At 42.5% G+C, this 25,000-nt stretch overlaps 1 protein-coding gene and 1 long non-coding RNA gene across 3 annotated transcripts in view; one reads left to right on the forward strand and one right to left on the reverse strand.

Annotated features, from left to right (window-relative positions):
* Positions 1–25,000, forward strand: part of LOC133557311 (uncharacterized) — a 106,473-nt gene that overhangs the window by 67,110 nt on the left and 14,363 nt on the right. The gene's annotated exons all lie outside the window — the stretch shown is intronic.
* Positions 1–25,000, reverse strand: part of sdk2b (sidekick cell adhesion molecule 2b) — a 653,132-nt gene that overhangs the window by 52,795 nt on the left and 575,337 nt on the right. Inside the window, 16 exon segments of the mRNA XM_061907681.1 lie at positions 856–877; positions 880–1,041; positions 1,106–1,220; positions 3,702–3,748; positions 3,751–3,809; positions 3,876–3,932; positions 5,394–5,435; positions 5,438–5,525; positions 5,644–5,714; positions 5,820–5,923; positions 9,471–9,672; positions 10,296–10,490; positions 20,904–21,002; positions 21,195–21,384; positions 24,747–24,862; positions 24,930–25,000. The exon segment at positions 24,930–25,000 is cut by the window's right edge and continues 318 nt beyond it. Coding sequence (XP_061763665.1) covers positions 856–877; positions 880–1,041; positions 1,106–1,220; positions 3,702–3,748; positions 3,751–3,809; positions 3,876–3,932; positions 5,394–5,435; positions 5,438–5,525; positions 5,644–5,714; positions 5,820–5,923; positions 9,471–9,672; positions 10,296–10,490; positions 20,904–21,002; positions 21,195–21,384; positions 24,747–24,862; positions 24,930–25,000 — 1,640 coding nt within the window.

The raw sequence follows: 25,000 nt of genomic DNA on the forward strand, positions 1-25,000 counted from the left end.
CTACGTCCGTGTACACAGCGGTGTTTTAGAAAGTCATACATTTTACTTTTTGAAACCAATACCGATATTTTTTTAAACCGATACCGATAATTTCCGATATTACATCTTAAAGCATTTATCGGCCGGTAATATAGGCAGTCCGATATTATCGGACATCTCTAAAGTAGATAGTAGGTTTGTTCTGTATACCAGCATTAGTATAGTACCGCGATACTAATGAATCATATTCGGTACTATACCGCCTCTAAAAAGTACTCACCAAACTTGACACACACATCAGGTCTGGCAAAAATTGCGATCTGATGAAAAAACCTAAGCTCAAAATTGCGCTCTACCGCCCCCCTAGGAATACAACACGGGCAAACTGCTCTTAGGAAGAAAACACAGACAAAACTGCTGGTAACTTCCGGTAGGAATGTCAGAGAGACATGAAACAAAAAACACTATGTAGGTCTCACTTAGACCTACATTTGAATAATTAACATACTTTAGCAAAAATTAACAGGAATTTTTATATTTTCACTTCAATACAACAACTGCATTACTTTCACAATGCATTAGATTCTCAAAATAGTGGCTCCAAGGCGTCTTCTAACGCTTATCCGGCCATGGGTCTCGGGGGCAGCAGCCAAAGGTGGACCCGACCAACGCTGCTTGCAACTTTAATCTATATTTTGATTTTTGCTGCTAAATTAGACAACATTAAAATGATGTTCAAAAAACCTGTTTACTGACGTATAATATTCATGTTTAAATCATTTTGACTCCAAATATACCTTGACTACTAGCAATCGGCCCGAAATAAACCCGTATCGGTGGATCTGGAGTACTTGGTCAAGGTCTTGGTCCACCTACCTGCTTGCTGAGTGCGTCCCTGATAGAAGGGCTGCGGGGTCCGTCCCCGGCGGCATTAAAGGGGGCCACGCTGATCATGTAGGTGGTGTAACCCGTCAGGTTCTTCAGCTTCACACCGCCCTCAGGCATGAACAGAGTCCGAAGGCGCTCCGTCTCATTCTTACGCTGGAACTCCCAGAAGTAGACCTGGATGGTGGGGGAGACTGGTTAATGAAGTCCAGAATCCTGACACTCTGGGCGTGAATCTGACCTTGTAGCCCTGGATGTCTCCGTTCTGAGCGCCGACAGGCGGGGGGTCCCACGTCACGTCCAGCTGGGTGGCGGTGGTGGACTGGACGGCCACGTTCTGGGGCGGGCTGTGGGGACTACAAACACCACACGTGTGAAGTCAATTTTATTTATATAGCGCTTTTCTCTAGTGCAGGGGTCACCAACCTTTTTGAAAGCAAGAGCTACTGCTTGGGTACTGATTAATGCGAAGGGCTACCAGGTTGATACACACTTAAATAAATTGCCAGAAATAGCCAATTTGCTCAATTTACCTTTAATATATGTATATATATATATATATATATATATACAGTATATATATATATATATATAATCTGATGATTGAGGGAACCCCTCATGAAACAGTTCTGTAGAGATGAAGTAGTCTTGTGATTTTTCCCACACCTACATATATATATATATATATATATATATATATATATATATATATATATATACAAATTTTTTTCCCTTTTTACGGAAGGTTTTTTGTAGAGAATAAATGATGAAAAAAACACTTAATTGAACGGTTTAAAAGAGGAGAAAACACGAAAAAAATGAAATAAAATTTTGAAACACAGTTTATCTTCAATTTTGACTCTTTAAAATTTAAAATTCAACCGAAAAAAAATGAATAGAAAAAAACAGCTAATTCGAATCTTTTTAAAAAAAATAAAAACATTTTTTTCGGAACATCATTAGTAATTTTTCCTGATTAAGATTCATTTTAGAATTTTAATGACATGTTTTAAATATTTAAAAATCCAATCTGCAATTTGTTAGAATATTTAACAAATTGGACCAAGCTACATTGCTAACAAAGACAAATCATTATTTCTTCTAGATTTTCAGAACAAAAATGTAAAATAAATTCAAAAGACTTTGAAATAAGATTTTAATTTGATTTGACAGATTTTCTAGATTTGCCAGAATATATTTTTTTTAATTTTAATCATAAATTTGAAGAAATATTTCACAAATATTCTTCGTCGAAAAACAGTAGCTCAGATAGCGCCAGCGACCCAAAAGGGAATAAGCGGTATAAAATGGATGGATATTATTCTTTACAATAAAAAAAAATAGAATTACTCAAACATTGATTTAAATTGTCAGGAAAGAAGAGGAAGGAATTTAAAAGGTAACAATTTATATGTGTTTAAAAATCCTAAAATCATTTTTAAGGTTGTATTTTTTCTCTAAAATTGTCTTTCTGAAAGTTATAAGAAGCAAAGTAAAAAAATAATAAAAGAATGTATTTAAACAAGTAAAGACCAAGTCTTTAAAAATTTTTCTTGGATTTTCAAATTCTTTTTAAGTTTTATCTCTCTTAGAATTAAAAATGTCGAGCAAGGCGAGACCAGCTTGCTAGTAAATAAATCAAATTTAAAAAATAGATGCAGCTCACTGGTAAGTGCTGCTATTTGAGCTATTTTTAGAACCGGCCAGCGGGCGACTCATCTGGTCCTTACGGGCGACCTGGTGCCCGCCTTGGTGACCCCTGCTCTAGTGACTCAAAGCGCTTTACATAGTGAAACCCAATATCTAAGTTACAATTTTAAACAGTGTGGGTGGCACTGGGTGAAGTGTCTTGCCCAAGGACACAACGGCAGTGACTAGAATGGCAATAGCAGGGATCGAACCTGGAACCCTTAAGTTGCTACCAACCGGGCTATACCGCCACATGTGAGTGACCTCAGCTATTAGGAGACAGAAAAGGGAGAATGGACGCATTTTGGTGTATTTTGGTAATCTCGCCTCCATGACGACAAGTAAAGTGGGTGTCCTACAAGTAGCATTATCACTGGAGGACGAGGTATAGCTAAACATGCTTCAATACACACCGTAGGAAGATACAATAGGAAGGGAGAATGGACGCATTTTGGTGTATTTTGGTAATCCTTGCCTCCATGGTGACAAGTAAAGTGGGTGTCCTACAAGTAGCATTATCACTGGAGGACGAGGTATAGCTAAACATGCTTCACTACACACCGTAGGAGGATACAATAGGAAGGGAGAATAGACGCATTTTGGTGTATTTTGGTAATCCTCGCCTCCATGGCGACAAGTAAAGTGAGTTTCTTACAAGTATCATTATCACTGGAGGACGAGGTATGGCTAAACATACTTTACTACACACCGTAGGAGGATACAATAGCTCACCGCTAACAGCAAGTAAACAAATGCCGTGGGTGGACACAACTCACATCCACTGTAATGATACCAAGTACAGGGGCGTATCAAGTCGATACTAATTTGATTGCATCAATATTTTTTAGCATCACAAAATCTTTTCCGTTTTTTATTTTATTATATTTATATTATGGTTATAAACTCAGGAAATACGTCCCTGATACTTGGTATCAGATTGCTACCTAAATGTGTGGTATCATCCAAAACTAATGTAAAGTATCCAAGAAGAGAAGAGTAAGTGATTATTACATTTGAACAGAAGTGTGGATAGAACATGTTAAAACATAAAATATTAACAACGAATGAACAAGTAGATTAATATTTCATTTTCTACTGCTTGTCCTTCATAAAGTTGACAAAATACCAGAATGAGACGAGACACGGACACACCTGCCTCGCCCACAAAGACCTCCTGGGGCGGGGGTGGTGGGCCCCCTCGCCCACGGCGTTGTACACGCTCATGCGGATCTCGTAGCGCTTGTGCTTGCTCAGCTCTGCGGCGGGAAGGACACGCCGTTAGACCACGGTCGGAAGTCCTCAGAACCGGGGCGGGGACTTACCGTCCAGCTCGTACTGGGTCAGGGTGGAGTCGCCCAGGTTCTGGATGCTGTAAGGAGCTGTGGGGAGGAAGTGGAAAAAAATGAAATACTGCTCTTAAGTAAGACTTGCAGTCCTGGTTGGGATACATTTGTGGGGTTGGTGAGCCCTGAGTTCTTTTGGTTGGAACTTTATCGTTGTTTAGTGTTTGGTACTTGAAATGAAGGTGTCCCGATCTAACATTGATATAGGACAAGGGACGGCAACCTTTACCACTCAAAGAGACATTTTTATCTGTTTCACAAAATAACGGGAGCCACAAGAATGAAATAACACTGGTAAACTAGAGATGCACGGATAGGCGATTATATCATCCGCAACCGCATCACTGAAGTTGTCATCCACCCGAACCAAGATGATCAATAGCGCTTTTTCTATTGGTATTTGTATTGCTCCAGTTTTAGTGTAAAAATGCTCATTGTCATTACTTACGATCATATTTTTACATATTATGTATGTGCTGGTGTTGTTCTATGTATTTATTGTTGTATTTACTGTTGTTTTTGTCTCTCTGTCTAATCCCCTCTTATCCCCACAATTTCCCCCCTCTGTCTTCCTTTTTTTCCCCTTTCTGTCCCCTCCTGCTCCGGCCCGGCTGCACCAAACGATAATATAAATACATTTAATAAAGTCACATTCAAATAAGACAACAAGAGAAGTATCTTACACTTCTCTTTTGTAGAGTAAATCTGAACAGCCGATATGGGCGTCTACATCAACTATGTGATTAGTCTTAGAAGCTGGACAGGACAAAAAAAAAAAAAGAAATGAAGGTGTCCCGATCTAACATTGATATAGGACAAAGGACGGCAAACTTTTACCACTCAAAGAGCCATTTTTATCCGTTTCACAAAATAAAGAAAATAACGGGACTCTTGAAATGTATAATGAAATAACACTGTATACTAGAGATGCGCGGATAAGGCAATTATATCATCCTAAACCGCATCACTGAAGTCGTCATCCACCCGAACCAAGATGATCAATAGCGCTTTTTCTATTGGTGTTTGTATTGCTCCAGTTTTATGTAAAAATGCTCATTGTCATTACTTACGATCATATTTGTACATATTATGTATGTGCTGGTGTTGTTCTATTGTTGTTATTGTTGTATTTAAATAAATAAAGAAAATAACGGGACTCTTGAAATGTATAATGAAATAACACTGTATACTAGAGATGCGCGGATAGGCAATTATATCATCCGCAACCGCATCACTAAAGTCGTCATCCACCCGCAATCCACCCGAACCAAGATGATCAATAGCGCTTTTTCTATTGGTATTTGTATTGCTCCAGTTTTAGTGTAAAAATGCTCATTGTCAGTACTATATTATTTATTTCACTAACTGCTTATTTGCTATCCCTTTTACGATCATATTTGTACATATTATGTATGTGCTGGAGTTGTTCTATTGTTTGTTGTTGTTTTTGTCCCTCTGTCTACAGCCTAACCCTAACCAAACAGTTGCGATCCTTACCGGTGAGCTCGGCCCACGCCGATATGCTGTTGATGGCGTGGAGGAGTAACCGCGCAGACGGTCGTACAGCAGCTCTCGGTCGCGGATGCGAAAGCCCAGCAAGATGCCGTTTATCTTCTCCTCGGGCGGAGGCTGCCAGGGACGGATGATAAGAGGTTAGCGGAGCGCCAAAAGAGGGCGACACGCGGCGAGAGAGCGCCACACGTCTACTTAACAAGTAATAAACAACCGCAGACACGCCTCCTCTCACCTGCCAGCAAATCAGCACCGACGTGGTGGTGTGGGGCGTGACCGAGAGGATGACGGGAGCTTCGTCAGGCGCTGAGAAAAAGGCAGGAGATGAATTGTTAGGTTTCGAGGAGGTGCTGGCAACACTTGAGGCCACCCTGACCTGGGTCTACAATGTGAAACGGGGACGCCACCTACCGTCTTGCAGGGTGGTGATGGCTTCGCTCTCCTCGCTGTACTCGCTGTCCCCGATGTCGTTGGTAGCTTTCACCCGGAACTGGTAGGACGTGAAGGGCTTCAGCCTTGGCCACGGAAACACACACAAGCATTTATATGCAGTGTTTGGAAAAGTATTAAGTATAGTTACTTTGCCCAAAAAGTAACTGCATTATTAACGGAATTACTATTTAATAAATGCAAAGTATTAATTGCGTTACTTTATAAAATTAAATCTAAAAAATCTAATATCTTGCATTTGGAGTTGAAAGACGTTTCATGAAAGCAGAGTGTGTTTGTTACACCTGGTGGGACAGCAGCTCTGTTGCATATTTTCCCTGGATTGTACGGCTGTGATTCCGATTCAGTTTGATTCTTGTGGGTAAAGATTCGATTCGGAATCGATTTTCGATTCAAAATCAATACTTTTTTAATAACATTGGGTGCCAGTTCTATGATTAACTACATTCTTCCTTAAAACAGATAAACGGCTGTGCTAAATTCTTATATTACTTAAAAGTTAACGGTGTAAAAAAAGCAAATTCTACACAAACATTTAATAATGTCAAGTAGAAATAAGGCAAGAGGAGAAGTATCCAACACTTCTCTGTACAGTAGATATAGATCATCTGGGGCGTGCCAGCAACTTGAGGGTTGCAGGTTCGATTCCCGCTTCCGCCATCCTAGTCACTGCCGTTGTGTCCTTGGGCAAGACACTTTACCCACCTGCTCCCAGTGCCACCCACACTGCTTTAAACGTAACTTAGATATTGGGTTTCACTATGTAAAAGCGCTTTGAGTCATTAGAGAAAAAGCGCTGTATAAATATAATTCACTTCACTTTCACTACATCAACTATATGATTTGCCTGAGTGGCTGGACAAAACAGATTAAAACTAATAATAAAAATGTTTATTTTATTTTTTTACTAGTTTTTTTGAGTCGATTAAGAATTGTTACAAATAAAAATTGCAATTATTTTTTTCTGTATATTTTTGTTTTTTCTTTGGCACCCCTACTGGATCGTGTTAGTGCTGCGATTAAAAGAGTGAATGTGCAACATGGCTGTAGTCTCCTTGTCCACTGACAGATATTGTAGAGTTGCAAGCCTGTCACCTCAAACACTGATTTGTTGTTCATTATTCCCACATAGTAATAGTAGTGAAGTGTGAAGTGAATTATATTTATATAGCGCTTTTTCTCTAGTCACTCAAAGCGCTTTACATAGTGAAACCCAATATCTAAGTTACATTTAAACCAGTGTGGGTGGCACTGGGAGCAGGTGGGTAAAGTGTCTTGCCCAAGGACACGACGGCAGTGACTAGGATGACAGAAGCTGGCATCGAACCTGGAACCCTCAGGTTGCGGGCATGGCCACTCTACCAACCAAGCTATACCGCCCCAGTAGTAGTAGTAGTAGTAGTAATAATAATATTATTAATAGTAGTAGTAGTATTGTAGTAGTGGTAGTAGTAATGGTAGTAGTAGTACAGAAGTGGTAATAATAGTAGTATAGTAGTAGTAATAGCAGTAGTAGTAGTAATATAGTAGTAGTGGTAGTAATAGTAGTACTATTAATACTACTAGTAGTAGTAGTAATAATAGCACTAGTAATAGTAGTAGTAGTAGTAGTAGTAATCATAGTAATTGTAGTGGTAGCAGTAGTAGTAATAGTAATAATATTAATAGTAATAATAGTAGTAGTAGTAATAGTAGTAGTAATAAAAGTAATACTAGTAGTAATAAAAGTAATAGTAGTAGTAATAATAATAATAGTAGTGGTAGTAAAACTAGTAGTAATAGTAGGGCTAGTAATAGCAGTAATAAAAGTAAGTAGTAGTAGTAATAATAGTAGTAGTAGCAGCAGTAATATTATTAATAGTAGTAATAGTAGTAGTAGTATTGTAGTAGTGGTAGTAGTAATGGTAGTACTAGTGGTAGTAGTAGTGCAGTAGTAGTAATAATAGTAGTATAGTAGTAGTAATAGCAGTGGTAGTAGTAGTAATATAGTAGCAGTGGTAGTAATAGTAGTAGTATTAATACTACTACTACTAGTAGTAGTAATGATAGCACTAGTAATAGTAGTAGTAGCAGTAGTAGTTGTAATCATAGTAATTGTAGTAGTAGTAATAGTAGCAGTAGTAGTAGTAATAATAGTAGTAGTGATAATAGTATTAGTAGTAGTAATAAAAGTAATAGTAGTAGTGATAAAAGTAATAGTAGTAGTAATATTAATAATAGTATTAGTGGTAAAACTAGTAGTAATAGTAGGAGTAGTAATAGTAGTAATAAAAGTAATAGTAGTAGTAGTAATAATAGTAGTAGCAGCAGTAGTGGTAGTAATAATAGTAATTGTAGTATTAGTAGTAATAGTAGCAGTATTAGTAGTAATAGTAGTAGTAGTAGTAATAATAGTAGTAGCAGGAGTAATATAAGTAGTAATAGTAATAATAGTAGTAGTAGCAGTAGTCGTAGTAATAATAGTAGAAGTAGTATTAATAGTAGTAATAGTAGTAGTAGTAGTAGTAGTAAAAATAGTAGTAGTAGTAATTAGAATGATAATAGTAGTAGTAGTAGTGATAGTAGTAGTAATAGGAGTACCATGATTTGGTTAATGTGGGCCCTGATTTAAACAAGTTGAAAAAGTTTTTGGGGTGTTACCATTTAGTGGTCAATTGTACGGAATATGTACTGTACTGTGCAATCTACTAATACAAGTATCAATCAATATCAGTAGTAATAATAGTAGTAGTAGTAGTAGTGTGTGTGTGTGTGTGTGTGTGTGTGTGTGTGTGTGTGTGTGTGTGTGTGTGTGTGTGTGTGTGTGTGTGTGTGTGTGTGTGTGTGTGTGTGTGTGTGTGTGTGTGCGTGCGTGCGTGTGTCTTTTGCTGTGTGATTTTGCCTCTTCCAATGTGATCTCAGGTTCATTTTAGGTCTACTTTTTACCTTTTGTTCTTACCCTCTTGTGTGCATTATCCTCGTCCATCCTTAGTGACTGAACCACTGTGTGTACCAATGTACCTTGTGGATCATTCAAGTTACTTGAAGTCTAAGTCTAGTGACTGAATCACTGTGTGTACCAATGTACCTTGTGGATCATTCAAGTTACTTGAAGTCTAAGTCTAGTGACTGAACCACTGTGTGTACCAATGTACCTTGTGGATCATTCAAGTTACTTGAAGTCTAAGTCTAGTGACTGAACCACTGTGTGTACCAATGTACCTTGTGGATCATTCAAGTTACTTGAAGTCTAAGTCTAGTGACTGAACCACTGTGTGTACCAATGTACCTTGTGGATCTTTCAAGTTACTTGAAGTCTAAGTCTAGTGACTGAACCACTGTGTGTACCAATGTACCTTGTGGATCATTCAAGTTACTTGAAGTCTAGTGCGTTGCCGCTTGTTGCTGTCATTGGTCAAATGTTACTTCCTGTTGTGGGTCTGTCTTGTTGACATACTACCACTTCAACAGTAACATCAAAGGCATCAGTAAGTAACATCAAAGGCATCAGTAATAGCATTGTAACATACTCAAGTTATTAAAGATATATATAAGACTGGTCATATGTTATGCTGGGGATATTAGAGTTCTGTACAACAGGGGTAATAGCGGTTGTAAGACAGGAAGTGGTACCTGGAGACGATGTAGGAGGCGGCGTCGTGGTTGACGGAGGCCGAGTGAACCGTCCAGTTGTTGTCCGGAAGCTCCCGCAGCTGGACTGTGTAGTAGCGCACGGGGGACAGGCCGTCGCTGCCGGGCTCCCACGCCAGCAAGACATGGCGAGCGCGGACGTCCTTCTGAGGCACGGTGGGGCGACTGGTGGGCTGTGGGCGAGCTGGGGGGGCACAGGGTGGACTTAGTGACTTCAGGGGCTCTTAACCTTTTGGACCTAAGGGCCCAACTTCTCACTACACTACAATCACAATTGGACACTGAATTAAGTCATATTTTTCCCGATTTTAATCACATTCAGTAATTATATTAGTCTATTAAACACAAAAACCTTAAGCTGTGTTGCTGCCTGTAAATTCTAAGTTCATGATTATTTGCAAAGTGTCTCAGTGTGAGCATGAAATATCTTGTCTTTGCAGCCTATTCAATTGAATACAAGTTGAAAAGGATTTGTTGTATTCTCTTTTTATTTACGAGACAACTTCACTGCTTTTGGCTTTTGTAAGCACAGAAACAGTATTTACATACAATTATGTTTTTGCTAAAATGAACTAAATTATAATGAATATGTGTTTTTAACGAAACTGCAAATGAAAACACAGCTTGACCACTTTAGTCATAATTTTTGCGCTTAAGAAGCTTCTCTGTGTTTGTTTGATGTTGTCATTACTGCCACAAGTGGTGTAAAAGTGTATTACAACTGAGCACAAATACTTGCTGGCGACCCTGTAAGGAGAACTGGGTTAAGAAACACCGAGCTCGGTCAATTCTCGGCGCTTGGTTTACCTCTCTTCTCCGTGGTGACCACCAGTGCCTCGGCGGCCTTGCCCCAGCCCTTGCGCGTCTGCGCCGTGATGCGGAACACATACACCGACTCGGGCCGTAGACCCGTGACCGTGTACTGGCGAGCGCTGGGGTTGAGCACGTCCACGGTGGCCGCGTTGCTGCTGGTGGAGTTGAGGTGGTACGTGATCTGGTACGCTGCCGGGGGGGGGGGGGAGAGATTAGACGTGGACACAGCAGTGAGAACCCCTGGTGAGGACTGGACTATTCATCGGATTTTGCTTTTGGCTTCTCACGATCATAAAAATGTTATAATTGTAAAAACCTACTATGCAGCTCATTTTTATTTGACACAGTGAGAGTCCAGTCCATGGTGGATCTTACATAATAGTGAGAGTCCAGTCCATAGTGGATCTTACATAATAGTGAGAGTCCAGTCCATAGTGGATCTAACATAATAGTGTGAGAGTCCAATTCATAGTGGATCTAACATAATAGTGTGAGAGTCCAGTCCATAGTGGATCTAACATAATAGTGTGAGAGTCCAGTCCATAGTGGATCTAACATAGTAGTGAGAGTCCAGTCCATAGTGGATCTTACATAATAGTGTGAGAGTCCAGTCCATAGTGGATCTAACATAATAGTGAGAGTCCAATTCATAGTGGATCTAACATAATAGTGTGAGAGTCCAATTCATAGTGGATCTAACATAATAGTGTGAGAATCCAGTCCATAGTGGATCTTTCATAATAGTGAGAGTCCAGTCCATAGTGGATCTAACATAATAGTGAGAGTCCAGTCCATAGTGGATCTTACATAATAGTGTGAGAGTCCAGTCCATAGTGGATCTAACATAATAGTGAGAGTCCAATTCATAGTGGATCTAACATAATAGTGTGAGAGTCCAGTCCATAGTGGATCTTACATAATAGTGTGAGAGTCCAGTCCATAGTGGATCTTACATAATAGTGAGAGTCCAGTTCATAGTGGATCTAACATAATAGTGAGAGTCCAGTCCATAGTGGATCTAACATAATAGTGTGAGAGTCCAGTCCATAGTGGATCTAACATAATAGTGTGAGAGTCCAGTCCATAGTGGATCTAACATAATAGTGTGAGAGTCCAGTCCATAGTGGATCTAACATAGTAGTGAGAGTCCAGTCCATAGTGGCTCTTACATAATAGTGTGAGAGTCCAGTCCATAGTGGATCTAACATAATAGTGTGAGAGTCCAGTCCATAGTGGGGCCAGCAGGAGAACATCTTACCTTCTGGTACCTGCTGATCTGTATTTATTAAAGTTAAAGTACCAATGATTGTCACACACACACTAGGTTTGGTGGAATTTGTCCTCTGGATTTGCAACATTTTGACCAAAGAACCACCATTACATGTTATGTAGACCACAAGGAAGTCTATTACATTTAGAAAAAAACTAAATCCGACCCCTTTAATGCTCAGTCGTTCACAAATGAGGCATAACGGCTACCCTAGTCAGACGTACTGTGCTTCTACATACGGTATGATTATGCTGTGTGTGTATAAGGACTTGAAGATGATGTGTAAAACATCATCTAGGCAACATTTTGAGCAAAGAACCACCAACACATGTTATGTAGACCACAAGGAAGTATTTTACATTTAAAGGGGAACATTATCAGCAGACCTATGTAAGCGTCAATATGTACCTCGATGGTGCAGAAAAAAGACCATATATTTTTTTAACCGATTTCCGAACTCTAAATGGGTGAATTTTGGCGAATTAAACGCCTTTCTGTTTATCGCGCTGGAGGCGATGACGTCAGAACGTGACGTCGCCGAGGTAATTCAGTCGCAATTTTCATTTTCAACACATTACAAACACCGGGTCTCAGCTCTATTTTCCGTTTTTTGGACTATTTTTTGGAACCTTGGAGACATCATGCCTAGTGGGTGTGTTGTCGGAGGGTGTAACAACACTAACAGGGAGGGATTCAAGTTGCACCACTGGCCCGAAGATGCCAAAGTGTCTGCCGCCAGACCACCATTGAATGTGCCAGAGTGTCTCCACATTTGACCGGCGATGCTAAAGCAGACATGGCACAGAGATGTATGGATAACTTGTAGATGCATTTGCAACTATATTACGTTTCCTTCCACCCACATTTAATGCGAAACAAACACTTACCAATCGACGGATTTAAGTTGCTCCAGTGTCACGAGATGCGAAAGTCCTGATCGTTTGGTCCGCACATTTTACTGGCGATGCTAACGCAGCTATTCGGCCATGCTATGGCTATGAATTCGCTCAGTAGCTTCAGTTTCTTCTTCAATATTTTCATACTCCAACCATCTGTTTCAATACATGCGTAATCTGTTGAATCGCTTAAGTCGCTGAAATCCGAGTTTGAATCCGAGCTAATGTCGCTATATCTTGCTGTGCTATTCCCATTGTTTGTTTACATTGGCAGCACTGTGTGACGTCACAGGGAAATGGCCAGTGTCTTCGCAGAGAGCTGAAAATAAGGCTCTTTAAAACTTTATTTAGGGATATTCCGAGACCGGTAAAATTTTGAAAAAAAATTCAAAAAATACAACAAGCCACTGGGAACTGATTTTTATTGTTTTTAACCTTTTTGAAATTGTGATAATGTTCCCCTTTAAAAAAAATATAAATCTGACGTCACGTACTGTGCTTCTACATACGGTATGATTATGCTGTGTGTATAAGGACTTGAAGATGATGTGTAAAACATCATCTAGGCAACATTTTGAGCAAAGAACCACTATCATGTGTTATGTAGACCACAAGGAAGTATTTTACATTTCGAAAAAATATACATCTGACATAACGGCTACCCTAGTCAGACGTACTGTGCTTCAACATACGGTATGATTATGCTGTGTGTGTATAAGGACTTGAAGATAATGTGTAAAACATCATCCAGGCAACATTTTGAGCAAACCATCACGTTATGTGGACCACAAGGAAGTATTTTACATTTAGAAAAAATATACATCTGACATAGTGGCTACCCTAGTCAGACGTACTGTGCTTCAACAAACGGTATGATTATGCTGTGTGTAGAACGACCGTAAGATGATGTGTAAAACATCATCTGGGCAACATTTTGAGCAAAGAACCACTATCACATGTTATGTAGACCACAAGGAAGTCTTTTACATTTAGAAAAATATAAATCTGACATATCGGCTACCCTAGTCAGACGTACTGTGCTTCAACAAACGGTATGATTATGCTGTGTGTGTATAAGGACTTGAAGATGATGTGTAAAACATCATCTAGGCAACATTTTGAGCAAACCATGACGTTATGTAGACCACAAAAACGTCTTTTACATTTACAAAAAATCTAAATCTGACCTCTTTATTGCTCAGTGGTTCACAAACGAGGCATAACGGCTACCATAGTCTGACGTACTGTGCTTCTACATACGGTATGATTATGCTGTGTGTATAAGGACTTAAAGATGATCTGTAAAACATAATCGAGGCAACAATTTGAGCAAAGAACCACCAACACAAGTTATGTAGACCACAAGGAAGTCTTTTACATTTAGAAAAAATATAAATCTGACATATCCGCTACCCTAGTCAGACGTACTGTGCTTCAACATACGGTATGATTATGCTGTGTGTGTATAAGGACGTGAAGATGATTTGTAAAACATCATCTAGGCAACATTTTGAGCAAAGAACCACCATTACATGTCATGTAGACCACAAGGAAGTCTTTTATTTAAAAAAAATATATAAATCTGACATAACAGCTACCCTAGTCAGACGTACTGAGCTTCAACATACGGTATGATTATGCTGTGTGTGTATACGGACTTGAAGATGATTTGTAAAACATCATCTAGGCAACATTTTGAGCAAACCATCACGTTATGTAGACCTCAAGAACGTGTTTTACATTTAGAAAAAATATAAATCCGACATAACGGCTACCCTAGTCAGACGTACTGTGCTTCTACATATGGTATGATTATGCTGTGTGTAGAAGGACTTGAAGATGATCTGTAAAACATCATCTGGGCAACATTTTGACCAAAGAACCACCAACACATGTTATGTAGACCACAAGGAAGTCTTTTACATTTAAGAAAAATATAAATCTGACATATCGGCTACCCTAGTCAGACGTACTGTGCTTCTACATACGGTATGATTATGCTGTGTGTGTATAAGGACGTGAAGATGATTTGTAAAACATCATCTAGGCAACATTTTGAGCAAAGAACCACCATTACATGTCATGTAGACCACAAGGAAGTCTTTTACATTTAAAAAAAATATAAATTTGACATAACGGCTACCCTAGTCAGACGTACTGTGCTTCTACATACGGTATGATTATGGTGTGTATAGAAGGACTTGAAGATAATGTGTAAAACATCATCTAGGCAACATTTTGAGCAAAGAACCACCAACACATGTTATGTAGACCACAAGGAAGTATTTTACATTTAGAAAAAAACTAAATCCGACCCCTTTAATGCTTAGTCGTTCACAAACGAGGCATAACAGCTACCCTAGTCAGACGTACTGTGCTTCAACAAAGGGTATGATTATGCTGTGTGTGTATAAGGACTTGAAGATGATGTGTAAAACATCATCTAGGCAACATTTTGAGCAAAGAACCACCAACACATGTTATGTAGACCACAAGGAAGTATTTTACATTTAAAGGGGAACATTATCAGCAGACCTATGTAAGCGTCAATATGTACCTCGATGGTGCAGAAAAAAGACCATATATTTTTTTAACCGATTTCCGAACTTGAAGATGATTTGTAAAACATCATCTAGGCAACATTTTGAGCAAACCATCACGTTATGTGGACCACAAGGAAGTATTTTACATTTAGAAAAAGTATAAATCTGACATATCGGCTACCCTAGTCAGACGTACTGTGCTTCAACATACGGTATGATTATGCTGTGTGTGTATAAGGACTTGAAGATGATGTGTAAAACATCATCTAGGCAACATTTTGAGCAAACCATCACGTTATGTAGACCACAAAAACGTCTTTTACATTTACAAAAAATCTAAATCTGACCTTTTTATTGCTCAGTCGTTCACAGACGAGGCATAATGGCTACCCTAGTCAGACGCACTGTGCTTCTACATACGGTATGATTATGTTGTGTGTATAAGGACTTAAAGATGATCTGTAAAACATCATCTAGGCAACATTTTGAGCAAAGAACCACCAACACATGTTATGTAGACCACAAGGAAGTCTTTTAAATTTAGAAAAAATATAAATCTGACATAACGGCTACCCTAGTCAGACGTACTGTGCTTCTAAATACGGTATTATTATGCTGTGTGTAGAAGGACTTGAAGATGATCTGTAAAACATCATCTGGGCAACATTTTGACCAAAGAACCACCAACACATGTTATGTAGACCACAAGGAAGTCTTTTACATTTAAGAAAAATATAAATCTGACATATCGGCTACCCTAGTCAGACGTACTGTGCTTCTACATACGGTATGATTATGCTGTGTGTATAAGGACTTGAAGATGATTTGTAAAACATCATCTAGGGAACATTTTGAGCAAACCATCACGTTATGTAGACCTCAACAACGTGTTTTACATTTACAAAAAATCTAAATCTGACCTTTTATTGCTCAGTCGTTCACAGACGAGGCATAACGGCTACCCTAGTCAGACGTACTGTGCTTCTACATACGGTATGATTATGCTGTGTGTAGAAGGACTTGAAGATGACGCGTAAAACATCATCTAGGCAACATTTTGACCAAAGAACCACCAACACATGTTATGTAGACCACAAGGAAGTCTTCTAAATTTAGAAAAAGTATAAATCTGACATATCGGCTACCCTAGTCAGACCTACTGTGCTTCTACATACGGTATGATTATGCTGTGTGTGTATAAGGACTTGAAGATGATTTGTAAAACATCTAGGCAACATTTTGAGCAAACCATCACGTTATGTAGACCTCAAGAACGTCTTTTACATTTACAAAAATTCTAAATCTGACCTTTTTATTGCTCAGTCGTTCACAAACGAGGCATAACGGCTACCCTAGTCAGACGTACTGTGCTTCTACATACGGTATGATTATGCTGTGTGTATAAGGACTTGAAGATGATCTGTAAAACATCATCTAGGCAACATTTTGAGCAAAGAACCACCAACACATGTTATGTAGACCACAAGGAAGTCTTTTAAATTTAGAAAAAATATAAATCTGACATAACGGCTACCCTAGTCAGACGTACTGTGCTTCAACATACGGTATGATTATGCTGTGTGTATAATGACTTGAAGATGATGTGTAAAACATCATCTAGGCAACATTTTGAGCAAACCATCACGTTATGTAGACCACAAAAACGTCTTTTACATTTACAAAAAATCTAAATCTGACCTTTTTATTGCTCAGTCGTTCACAGACGAGGCATAACGGCTACCCTAGTCAGACGTACTGTGCTTCTACATACGGTATGATTATGTTGTGTGTATAAGGACTTGAAGATGATGTGTAAAACATCATCTCGGCAACATTTGGAGCAAAGAACCACTATCATGTGTTATGTAGATCACAAAGAAGTATTTTACATTTAGTTAATAAATAATAATGACCCCTTTAATGCGCCCTATGGTCCGGAAAATATGGTAAATGTTGAGTTTTGGTAAGTTTCAAATAAGTGTATATAGACGTGTTAATAATGGTGATTGTACCATCAATCAGACTGTTGTGATCCGGCTTCCGGATCACACATCTCTAGCTTGTTTGTCTTTTTTTGTATTGTCCTACTAGGTTTTGATCATGTTTTGGACTCTACCGATCCCGTTTGTTAGCGCACTTCCTTATTTACATTCATCACCATGACAACTTATTTGCTCCTCCTGCATGGCTCATTCACACACCGGTTTGTAATTATGTTTTCTGTATTTAAGCCCCTCTGCTACCTAGTTCGCTCTCGCCAGTTTGTTTGCACCTGCAACCGTTACGTGAGTGGTCTCTGATTATTTTTCTGCTTGCTAAATGTAGCTTGCCTCCGCGCGCTTGGCTCGCGCTTTATGGACTTCGAACTCTGTCTTCTGTGTATATTAGCATTTAGTTTTCTGTGCTCAGACACGCCTTTGATTTGCTCTTTTGTACCAGTGTTCTTTTGTAACTTCATATTAAAAGGCTGTTCATACCTTCATTCCTGCCTGCTGTGATCCTGCGCATCGAGAGGCGACACTCCCCGCGCATCCACGATGCCGCGCAAACGTAACAGAAACTGGCGAGCAGAAACGCGTCACCTCGCGCTGGATCCTCCAGGACACCGTTCCCGACAAGCAGCATACCCGACCAAGTACTCCTCCGCTCCAACCCAGGACTCTTCTCTACGGGTTGGTACTTTGTTCACTTCTCCCGTTCCCAGTCACCATGTAGTTATTCCCATTAGCATCCCACCATCTTCCGCCTTCCCTGTCACTCACAGTGACGTCACTCCGTTCACGCCCCCCTATGACGTCACCGTTAACACCTTAGTGGATTCCTCTGCACATTTTTTTGACCTTAGTGACGAGGAGTTTTTTGAAGATGAACTTTCTCCCATTCCACCCAAGGACCTAATTTTATATAAGAAAATTTTCAAGGATAATTGTAGCACATCCAAGCCCAGTCACACCCCCAACAATGACTTTAATAATATAATTAATTATTACCAGGACATTTTCCGCCACTACTATGACTCTAGTCAGTCTTCACCCCCCATACCCGCTTCCCCCCCTCTCAAGTCTCGTTCTCCGCCTGAATCCGTGCCTTTTTCCACCTCATTTAGTGAGGATTTTGAACATTTTAGAGGGGAGGAGCCTGCCCTCCTCCAAACCTCCCACCGCCCGCCCTTACGGTCAGCCTCTGTCCAACTGGGCCCCGTCTGGAATCCGGGTCTTGAGGGGAGGGCCAGTATTACTACTAAGCCTCCTAGACCTCCACCACCGGTGTTCACCCCTGTTAAACCTGTTAAGCCACTACGGCCTCCTAGACCTCCTCCACCGGTGTTCTCCCCGGTCAAGTCACGCCCTCTTAGACCTCCTCCACCTGTGTTCCGTCCGTGCCCTAGTTCTAGTTTTAGTCACAGTCTCTCTCAGAGTTCGAGTCCCAGCCTTCTTCGTAGCCCATGCTCTAGTCCTACTCGTAGACCGACTTGTAGACTGAGTCGTAGTCCAAGTCCTGGTCCGAGTTTCCGTTCTGATTCTAGTTGTAGTCCTAGTCTTTCTCGTAGTCGTCGTAGTCCTAGTTCCACTCGTAGACTGATCCGTAGTCCGAGTCCTGTTTCGAGTCCGGTCCCGAGTCTTGTTTCTTGCCTTTGTAATATTAGTACTGATTCCCCTCGTGGTCTTAGTCCGAACCCTAGTCCTTACCCAAGTTCTTGTCCGAGCCCCAGTGTTACTGTAAGTCCTAGTCTTTGTCCTAGTCCTTGCCCGAGCACCAGTTTGATTGTTAGTCCCAGTCCTTGCCCAAGCCCTAGTTTGACCGTTTGTCCTAGTTCTTGCCCAAGCCCTGGTATGACTGTAAGTCCTGGTCGTTGCCCAAGCCCTTCTCAAAGCACTAGTGTGATTGTAAGTCCTGGTCCTCTCTCAAGTCCTTGCCCGAGTCCTAGTGTTTGTCTTATCACTCATCATAGTCCTAGTCCTGCTCACAGCCAGTCCCCTAGTTCTCCTCGGCAGACCCCTGTGCCTGCTCCTCGGCTGAAGCCGACACCTGCTCCTCGGCTGAAGCCGACACCTGCTCCTCGGCTGAAGCCGACACCTGCTCCTCGGCTGAAGCCGACACCTGCTCCTCGGCTGAAGCCGACACCTGCTCCTCGGCTGAAGCCGACACCTGCTCCTCGGCTGAAGCCGACACCTGCTCCCAGTCTGGTTTTCACACCAGCACATGACTCTGACCTGGTTTTCACACCAGCACATGACTCTGACCTGGTTTTCACACCAGCACATGACTCTGACCTGGTTTTCACACCAGAAAATGTTTCTAGCCTTGTTCTCACGCCAGTTTCAGACTCTAAACTGGTTCTCACGCCAGCACCAGTTCCTAAGCTGGAGCCCACTCCGGTACCAGCACCACGACAGGTACCGGTGCCAGCTCCGCGCCGCCAAGCACCGGTGCCAGCTCCGCGCCGCCAAGCACCGGTGCCAGCTCCGCGCCGCCAAGCACCGGTGCCAGCTCCGCGCCGCCAAGCACCGCCGACGACGGGGCTGGAGCCCACACCAGCGTCGACGACGGGGCTGGAGCCCACACCAGCGTCGACGACGGGGCTGGAGCCCACACCAGCGTCGACGACGGGGCTGGAGCCCACACCAGCGTCGACGACGGGGCTGGAGCCCACACCAGCACCACCGACGACTCCTGCGGCTCCCAGGCCGCCTCCGACGACTCCTGCGGCTCCCAGGCCGCCTCCGACGACTCCTGCGGCTCCCAGGCCGCCTCCGACGACTCCTGCGGCTCCCAGGCCGCCTCCGACGACTCCTGCGGCTGCAGCACCCGCATCATCCTCGCCAGCTGCACTCGGGCCTGCTTTGGCTGCAGTCCCCGCACCCTCGTCTGCTGCTTCCAAGCCTGCTGGGATTTCGGTGCTGAGGCGTCGTCCACCACGTCGACCACGGGCGTGGCCTCTGCGAGGTCATCCTCCTCGCCAGATACTCCCTCCTCCATGTCGGCCACGGATGTGGCCGTGCCCGGGTCGTCCGCCTCGCCGGGCACCTCATCCTGCGAGGCGGCCACTAATGTGGCCTTTTCGAGGTCGCCCGCCAAAACTTTTTCGGCAGCAGCGTTCCACCCGCCGCCGCCACATGATGTGTCCTCGGTGGATTCGGGGACATGCGATCTGGCGACCCTCCACCGTGGACTCCCTCCGCCCTCCCTTCGTTTGTGAACTTTCTGGTTTTGGGAGGGGGTTCTCTTTATTGCAGTTTTTTGGGGGCATCTGGGATCTGCCCCTTAAGGGGGGGGTAATGTTGTGATCCGGCTTCCGGATCACACATCTCTAGCTTGTTTGTCTTTTTTTGTATTGTCCTACTAGGTTTTGATCATGTTTTGGACTCTACCGATCCCGTTTGTTAGCGCACTTCCTTATTTACATTCATCACCATGACAACTTATTTGCTCCTCCTGCATGGCTCATTCACACACCGGTTTGTAATTATGTTTTCTGTATTTAAGCCCCTCTGCTACCTAGTTCGCTCTCGCCAGTTTGTTTGCACCTGCAACCGTTACGTGAGTGGTCTCTGATTATTTTTCTGCTTGCTAAATGTAGCTTGCCTCCGCGCGCTTGGCTCGCGCTTTATGGACTTCGAACTCTGTCTTCTGTGTATATTAGCATTTAGTTTTCTGTGCTCAGACACGCCTTTGATTTGCTCTTTTGTACCAGTGTTCTTTTGTAACTTCATATTAAAAGGCTGTTCATACCTTCATTCCTGCCTGCTGTGATCCTGCGCATCGAGAGGCGACACTCCCCGCGCATCCACGATGCCGCGCAAACGTAACACAGACCATTGATATATTTGCCGTGATAGTCCAGGCCTACACTACCCCCCACACCCCTACACCCCCGATGACGGTTACTAACCCAGGATGATGCCGTTGGGCTGCGAGGGCGACTGCCAGATCAAGCGCACGGACGTGGTGCGCACCTCTGGGAACAGGATGCCCATGGGAGGTCCCGGCACTGCAAGGAGGAAATGAGGTCGTTATTCACACTTTGCTACAATTGACATGCAAATGATGTCATCAGCATGAAGCCCGGAAAATGTAGTTTGATGAGAACATTTCTTGTTGGGCTCACAGGACCGGGGAACACGTTCCCATCTCATCTAAGTGGAATCGGACGATGGATTGTTGATCAAATCATATTTTATACCGTCGTCCAAAGTCCTCTCAAAGATGGGTGGCGTGCTGGGCCGCCCGTCCCCGATCCGGGTGAACGCCAGGACCTGGATCTCGTAGAGGACGTATTTGCCCAGACCGCCCAGCTGGACGCTGTGGGTGGTGTTCCCCTCCACCGTCCAGAAACGCACGGCGCTGTCCGAGTCCTTCTCTTTGTACACCACCTGAAGCAGACGGAAACTAGGGATGTGAATCTTTAAGCACCGCGGCTTTCTATTATTGCGGGGAATGATTGGATTCAAAACGATTTGCAATTCAAAATCAGTACTTTTGGGTACCAGTTCTATGATTAACTACATAAAATAGATAAACACTTTTGATAAATTTCTATATTACTTGAAAAAAAACTTGCTTTGTTTAATAAAATCATACTCTGCACAGATTTAAATAAATAAATAAAACGGATATATTGTATTTTATTTTTTAAGATTAAAAGTCATTGAGGGGTTCCGGTTTGGTGACCGTATGATTAGGTCTCTGCTTTTTGCAGACGATGTGGTCCTGTTGGCTTCATCTGGCCTGGATCTTCAGCTCTCACTGGATCGGTTCGCAGCCGGAATGAGAATCGGCACCTCCAAATCCGAGTCCATGGTTCTCTCCCGGAAAAGGGTGGAGTGCCATCTCCGGGTTGGGAAGGAGACCCTGCCCCAAGTAGAGGAGTTCAAGTACCTAGGAGTCTTGTTCACGAGTGGGGGAAGAGTGGATCGTGAGATCGACAGGCGGATCGGTGCGGCGTCTTCAGTAATGCGGACGTTGTATCGATCCGTTGTGGTGAGGAAGGAGCTGAGCTGGAAGGCAAAGCTCTCAATTTACCGGTCGATCTACGTTCCCATCCTCACCTATGGTCATGAGCTTTGGGTCATGACCGAAAGGACAAGATCTCGGGTACAAGCGGCCGAAATGAGTTTGGGGCTCTCCCTTAGAGATAGGGTGAGAAGCTCTGCCATCCGGGAGGAACTCAAAGTAAAGCCGCTGCTCCTCCACATCGAGAGGAGCCAGATGAGGTGGTTCGGGCATCTGGTAAGGATGCCACCCGAACGCCTCCCTAGGGAGGTGTTTAGGGGCCGTCCGACCGGTAGGACACCCAGGCCATGTTGGGAAGACTATGTCTCCCAGCTGGCCTGGGAACGCCTCGGGATCCCCCGGGAAGAGCTAGACGAAGTGGCTGGGGAGAGGGAAGTCTGGGCTTCCCTGCTTAGGCTGCTGCCCCCGGGACAACCTGTAAAAAATTATTATTAATCTACTTGTTCATTTACTGTTAATATATGCTTACTTTCTGTTTTAACATGTTCTATCTACACTTCTGATGAAATGTAATAATCACTTATTCTTCTCTTCTTTGATACTTTACATTAGTTTTGGATGATACCACACATTTAGGTATCGATCCGATACCAAGTCGTTACAGGATCATACATTGGTCATAGTCAAAGTCCTCATGTGTCCAGGGATGTATTTACTGAATTTATAAACATAGTATACATTTAAAAAAAGTAAATAAGACAAAAAAAAAATATTGATGTGATCATGGTAGTATCGACTAGATACACTCTTGTACTTGGTATCATTACAGTAGATGTCTACATTGTGACGTCGGTGAGCTATTGTATCCTCCTATGGTGTGTAGTGAAGCATGTTTAGCTTACTTGTAAGAAACGTACTTATCCGTCGCCATGGAAACGAGGATTAGTGATTTAGAAGTGGCCAACAAACTCAATACAAGTCACGACCTGGTGTCTGATATCAATGTTGGATTGGGACACTCGTGCTCTAAACGATTGTCTGCATTTGACCCATTCCCTTGTTCACCCTCTGGGAGGTGAGGGGAGCAGTGAGCAGCAGCGGTGGCTGCGCCCTGGCATCATTTTTGGTGATTTAACCCCAAATTCCAACCCTTGATGCTGAGTGCCAAACAGGGAGGTGATGTTATAGTCTTTGGTATGACTCGGCCAGGGTTTGAACTCACGACCTACCTATCTCAGGGCGGACACTCTAACCACCAGGCCACTGAGCAGGTGTCTCTTCACGTAGTACAAACCCCGTTTCCATATGAGTTGGGAAATGGTGTTAGATGTAAATATAAACAGAATACAATGATTTGCAAATCATTTTCAAGCCATATTCAGTTGAATATGCTACAAAGACAACATATTTGATGTTCAAACTCAAATAATAATTAACTTAGAACTTCATGGCTGCAACATGTGCCAAAGTAGTTGGGAAAGGGCATGTTCACCACTGTGTTACATCACCTTTTCTTTTAACAACACTCAATAAACGTTTGGGAACTGAGGAAACTAATTTTTGAAGCTTTGAAAGTGGAATTCTTTCCCATTCTTGTTTTATGTAGAGCTTCAGTCCTTCAACAGTCCGGGGTCTCCGCTGTCCTATTTTACGCCACACATTTTCGATGGGAGACAGGTCTGGACTGCAGGCGGGCCAGGAAAGTACCTGCACTCGTTTACTACGGGTGGCTTGGCATTGTCTTGCTGAAATAAGCAGGGGCGTCCATGATATCGTTGCTTGGATGACAACATATGTCGCTCCAAAACCTGTATGTACCTTTCAGCATTAATGGTGCCTTCACAGATGTGTAAGTTACCCGTGCCTTGGGCACTAATACACCCCCATACCATCACACATGCTGGCTTTTGAACTTTGCACCTATAACAATCCGGATGGTTATTTTCCTCTTTGTTCCGTAGGACACCACGTCCACAGTTTCCAAATATAATTAGAAATGTGGACTCGTCAGACCACAGAACACTTTCCCACTTTGCATCAGTCCATTTAAGATGAGCTCAGGCTCAGCGAAGCCAGCGGCATTTCTGGGTGTTGTTGATAAATGGGTTTTGCTTTGCATAGTAGAGTTTAAACTTGCACTTACAGATGTAGCGACCAACTGTAGTTACTGACAGTGGTTTTATGAAGTGTTCCTGAGCCCATGTGGAGATATCCTTTACACACTGAATTCGGTTTTTGATGCAGTACCGCCTGAGGGGTCAACAGTCCGTAATATCATCGCTTACGTGCAGTGATTTCCCCAGATTCTCTGAACCTTTTGATGATTTTACGGGCCGCAGATGGTAAAATCCCAAAATTCCTTGCAATAGCTCGTTGAGAAATGTTGTTCTGAAAGTGACCCTCGCCCACATCCTTGTTTGTGAATTACTTAGCATTTCATGGAAGCTGCTTTTATACCCAATCATGACACCAACCTGTTCCCAATTAGCCTGCACACCTGTGGGACGTTCCATATAAGTGTTTGATGAGCATTTCTCAACTTTATCAGGATTTATTGCCACCTTTCCCTACTTCTTTGTCACGTGTTGCCGGCATCAAATTCTAAAGTTAATGATTATTTGAGTTTGAACATGAAATATGTTGTCTTTGTAGCATATTCAACTGAATATGGCTTGAAAATGATTTGCAAATCATTGTATTCTGTTTATATTTACATCAAACACAATTTCCCAACTCATATGGAAACGGGGTTTGCAATTTAAATACGGGGTAAGAAACAAACCTTGTAGCCCAGAATGAGTCCATTGCGGTCCGGCTCGGGCACCTCGGACCAGCGTATGAGGACGCTGCTGGAGGTGGTGGCGAAGGCGGACACGTTGTTGGGTCCACAGGACGGGACTGCACAAAAAGACAAGGACGCTAAGGATGGTCCGTCAGTGCCGTGGCGGACCTCCTTGAAACCCACCTGACTCCCGAGTCCGTCCTCTGATTGGCTGGCTCCAAGGTCCCGTCCCGATGCCGTTGACGGCCTGCACC

Source organism: Nerophis ophidion, linkage group LG08, assembly GCF_033978795.1.
Source record: "Nerophis ophidion isolate RoL-2023_Sa linkage group LG08, RoL_Noph_v1.0, whole genome shotgun sequence".
Taxonomy (NCBI): domain Eukaryota; kingdom Metazoa; phylum Chordata; class Actinopteri; order Syngnathiformes; family Syngnathidae; genus Nerophis; species Nerophis ophidion.